Raw genomic sequence first — 4,952 nt, 5'->3', positions numbered from 1 at the left:
CCTGATAAGGACCGTCAGCTCTCAGAAACTTCCACTTGGGAGCAGAGCAGTCCCGGACAGTGTTTCGGACCTCTAATCCAGAAACCTACAAGAACCAACAGAAGTTTCTTCCTCAAACCAGACATCATGTTGAGCAGAGATCTTCCAGACATTGAGGTAAATTATTGTGTGCACATCTGTTTCTTGTTTTTCCCTTTTCCCTCTGCTTTAGGATTCTGTATTTACTGTCCTGTTTGACAACCTGTGTATCTCTTCATGTGGCGAATAACCTTGTGTGGAGGTTAAATCCACCTCCAACTCATAGTAAAAAGCGATGCTAATATTAATCTTGATAATATTGAGAGTGCACACCGTGTTATAGAATCAAAGTAATGTTAGTTATGTTGGAATAAGCACTTAAAAGAAGGATGGTTGTGCTCCTGGTGATCACTGACTGAAGGTCATGCCCTGTAATTCTAAGCACAAGTCTTCCCCTTCTTTTTTGCAGGAACACAAACCTCATATGATCATGTTTGGTTGCAAACTTCTCTGTCAGGGTTTTTGTTGTTACATGAGCTTTCAAATCTGTGGTGTATGCACCTGTTTGAAAATACCACAGAAGAACAAAGTCACTATAAATAACACATAAAATCCTTAGAGGAATGTTAGAGTAGTATATTAGTAATGTTTACCAGTACAAATAGGATTTGATTTGTTTAGGTCGGGGATTGGCCTCCACCTTTTTAAACAGAACACTAATCTGAGGCCTCACAAGGAGCTGCTGTACACATGACTGAACCCGTGCTGGACCGGTTTCCAATAATTACATTTTAACAGCAAAAATGTGACCTCAGCCTAAAGAAAAGCAAAAATTTTCACAAATAGTTCGGCCCATCTGTAATCCTGGAACAGTAGTAAGTCAGACTACTTACTTACTAGTAATGTAAGGCTTTCTAAAGGGGGAGAAAAATGCGAAAGAGGAATTTAAGAATTTAGCGTTTTAAAGGGACATTTGACTACTATTATACATGAATTACACATTTTATACATTATACATTAATTTCATATAACCTGTGGTTCTGGAAGGAAGTTTCCAAAATTAGAAAAAATAATTCCAGATGTCGTGCGTGATGCTTTAAAACTAAGTAATGTGCAGTATATCAAAGGCTCAAGAGAGGCAGAAGCTTGAATAATGTGCAGTATATCAAGAGAGGCAGAAGCTTGAATAATGTGCAGTATATCAAGAGAGGCAGAAGCTTGAATAGTGAATAGCCACTTCCTGTCAGTGACCACACTGATACAATGAAATGATGCGCACAAATAGAGTGCATCTACAGCCACATATCAATAACTGCATGACAGGTGGAACACCAAAAACTGACTCATCTTTGAAGCTCATGAAAGGCTGTTGCTGCTTTAAAGGCCATTAGACTTGGTGTTGTTTGAGTTCTAGTTTCTGATACATTTCAATTAAAATAAAATAAATCCTACTCTGATTTTGTGCTATTCTGTCACAGCAGTAAGGCTTAAAATTAATTTTAAAAAGCCATGTTATGTAATCCTAACACGGTCTTATGCAACAAGCCATGTGTTTTGTTGTACAGCCTATAGATAAGTGGCACATGGTCAGAGTGGCGGTACTGGTGTGCTTGAGTAGAGATATGGCAATAGTTTCAATGGATGTCATAAATGTCTTTATTTAACTCTATACATTTTGAAATTCTGTATGCATGAAGCAAATGATACCTTAATAAGTGCCAGATAATATAATAACTTAACAAAATATCACAAACTCCCCCCTAAATGGATTGACAGTATAAAGGAAACTTATATTTAACTATTGGAAATGTACTGTGAAAACATAAAATTTTAATTTTGGGAGCAGACTGATGATGTTGAGAAGCTGTTGAGAACTGTTTTAAAAACCAGTAGGGTAGAACAGGAGCCTTTAAAGTTAACAATTAAAAAGGCAAGATTAGGCTCATTTTCAGGTTCATACTTTTATGTGGGGGTCCTACTAGAATGTGTTTACATGCTTTAATGCTGAAAACAAAACATTGTTTTTCTCATACTGTACATGGCTACAGCACCTCTAGTCACCCTCTGTCTGAAACGCTCCGTTGTAGCTCCCTGAAAAGCCCAGTCTGCTCTGATTGGTCAACCTCTTAGAGCCAATGTTGGAAAAGTTACACCCTTTACAAATACCAGATTCCTGAGGCTTCCCGGTCAGCTGGAAACACAGCTGTACCTACAGTAACCATGGCAGGCACTATTAGAAAGAAATCTAAGAAAAGGCTTTATAACTGTTTAAGGGTCAGACAAACCAAACAACATTTACACCCTTTTAGCTCATTACATAGACAGACGGGACAGGAATGGATCTGAAATCTGTAAATTGGCACCACTGCCTCATCCTACAGAAGCATAATAATTTGAGTTTTGACAGTTTTGTAAACTGTCCATTTCTAAAACTAACCACCTTGCATCAGAAATACTCTGTCAATTGGTAATAAGTTGAAACTCTATATCAGCAAAATGTAGAACATTTGGTCAGTCGTCATTTACACGAAGAGGAATACATTATTACCATCTGAAATTAAAACAATGACACACATATAAAGCAATGGCTGAAACTGAAACCTCAGAATAACACATCACACAGCCGTTAATGTCTAAACCGCTGGCAGCAAAAGTGCGGACACCCCTAAGTGAAAATGTCCAAATTTGGCCCAATTAACCATTTTCCCTCCCCGATGTCATGTGACTCGTTAGTGTTACAAGGTCTCAGGTGTGAATGGGGAGCAGGTGTGTTAGATTTTCTCGTTGATGTTTAATATTGAGGGGACAGCAAATTTACACTGTTACACAAGCTGCACACTCACTACTTTACATTGCAGCAAAGTGTCATTTCTTCAGTGTTGTCACATGAAAAGATATAATCAAATATTTACATAAATGTGAGGGGTGTACTCACTTTTGTGAGATACTGTATGTGCACACTTTATTATTTTACTGTTATGTTCTCTCTCTTATTGAATGCACTGGGTGTATTTTAATGGTTGTAATATTTCAATCTCAACACTCTGTAATTATTGTTTTAACTGTTAGCCTAACCAGTGACGTCACTGCTAGAAACCTGTATGCATGGGCGTCTACTTTATGAAGCAATGTCTCAGGCATGTCCCTGTCAAATAAACAGGTAAATAAAAAAAAACAATAATAATACAAATGAGTTGTTATAGCCAGGTCTGGACCTAACTCTCTAAGACATGTACTTTGGGCTTTGTAACTTTGCAGACCTTTACATACACAAAAACAGCTCACTAGAGGAACACAGTAAAGTAAAAGGGAAAACCCCCAAAAGCATGATATGGCCACTTTAACTAGAAGTTCTGTCTGGTTGTTTTAATGTGAAAAATCTCCACATTAACATATGATAATATATACTCAGGTTTGTAATTATTTCACACCTGGAATCAAAACCTAAATAATTAGACAAGCAGCTTAGTCCATACAGGAAAAACAGAGAATCCATAAAATCAGAGAGCATCTTGTTTTACTAACTTGTAACAGGATGTCAGTATAGGAGATTATTAATCGCTTCATTTCCACGCTTATGTATACCCGTACTACGGGTCACATAATCTCAGTGCACTGACCTGGCAGCTTGTTATCTTATCATCTTGACCTCGACGATCCAAAGAAGCAAACTTCCTAGAAGTGTTTCTGTCAGCAGATCTGTGTGTTTGTGTTCTACTGTATAAGGACAGATAACAGCAACAGTTCATGAGTAACAGGTGGACACAAATACATAGTATATATATATACATTCCAAAATCAAGTATTGACTATATATATTTATATATATATAGTCAATACTTGATTTTGGAATGTTAAATAAAGACAATAAAAGAACATTAACAGAAAATTCTTAAGATTGTATGTTTGAAATGTGAAAACATTTTTGTTCAAGTGATGCCTACAAAGACAGGGCTCATCCAGGAAATCAATCAGTCGGTCAGTCCGACTTCATTTGTACAGCGCCTTTCATGCAAAATAGCAATGCTGCTTGACGTTGTGTTAAAATACCAGCATAACCATGTGTCAAAAAGCATTTACAGTAGTAAATAAATACATTTTAAAAATAAAATTTATATAAAAGTAAAAAGATAAATTAAATATAAGGCACACAAAAGAGAAATATTAAGATCAATAAAAGCAATAAAAACATTAGTTAGGGAAATGCTAAATTGAAAAGACAGGTTTCTTTAAAAATAAGTTATGTGCCAATCCACATATTTACCCATACAAACAAACAAACAAACATTTTTTGTCTCGATTTATCAATAAAAGTGACATTTAGACATTTTTATAACAGCAACTATTAGTAACTAAATTTGGATATATAATATAACACTAATACCACTGGGAGTAACTACGGGAGTTGAAAACACTTGGGAATGCTTGTGATGTGATCACTGCTAATTATGGCGTTTTTACAAAGTCATTTTCTTGTGAAAATTAGGTAAATTTGTTATTATCTAGAGAAACATGTGAGAAATACAAGCTTACGTCTCTTCTGGGCCACTGCGCTCCTCCAACAAACGCCGCCTGGCTCTACCATCCGTACATACAAAACAATCTAACGAGCTACGACACGCCCTCTCTAACTTCAAGAAGCTCCTGAAAACTCTTAAGAGAAATCTTCCTCTTATAACACCTCTAAAACCTAAAAATCTCTTACTTTATTGTTTCTTTTTTGATGCTTTGTTGATCCTTGTATGTTGTTCCTCAAATGTAAGTCGCATTACAAGAAAATGACTGGGATATCCTGAGGTAACGACATAATTAGCTTGTGATCTTGAGATAATGGGAATACAAGAAATACACATTGCAACCACTTGGCTTCCGTAAGTAACACATTTATTAGGTCAACAAAAACCTTTTCTGGAACTATTCAAATCAGTTTTCAG

At 36.2% G+C, this 4,952-nt stretch overlaps 1 protein-coding gene across 1 annotated transcript in view; it reads left to right on the top strand.

The window, feature by feature from the left end:
• Nucleotides 1-4,952, top strand: part of dpydb (dihydropyrimidine dehydrogenase b) — a 35,500-nt gene that overhangs the window by 3,325 nt on the left and 27,223 nt on the right. The window contains exon 3 of the mRNA XM_046052060.1: nt 10-156. Coding sequence (XP_045908016.1) covers nt 10-156 — 147 coding nt within the window. The remainder of the gene's footprint in view (nt 1-9; nt 157-4,952) is intronic.

Source organism: Micropterus dolomieu, linkage group LG06 (assembly GCF_021292245.1).
Source record: "Micropterus dolomieu isolate WLL.071019.BEF.003 ecotype Adirondacks linkage group LG06, ASM2129224v1, whole genome shotgun sequence".
Classification (NCBI taxonomy): Eukaryota; Metazoa; Chordata; class Actinopteri; order Centrarchiformes; family Centrarchidae; genus Micropterus; species Micropterus dolomieu.
Note: the sequence above shows the minus strand (reverse complement) of the source record. Positions and strands in the feature narration are given on the sequence as shown.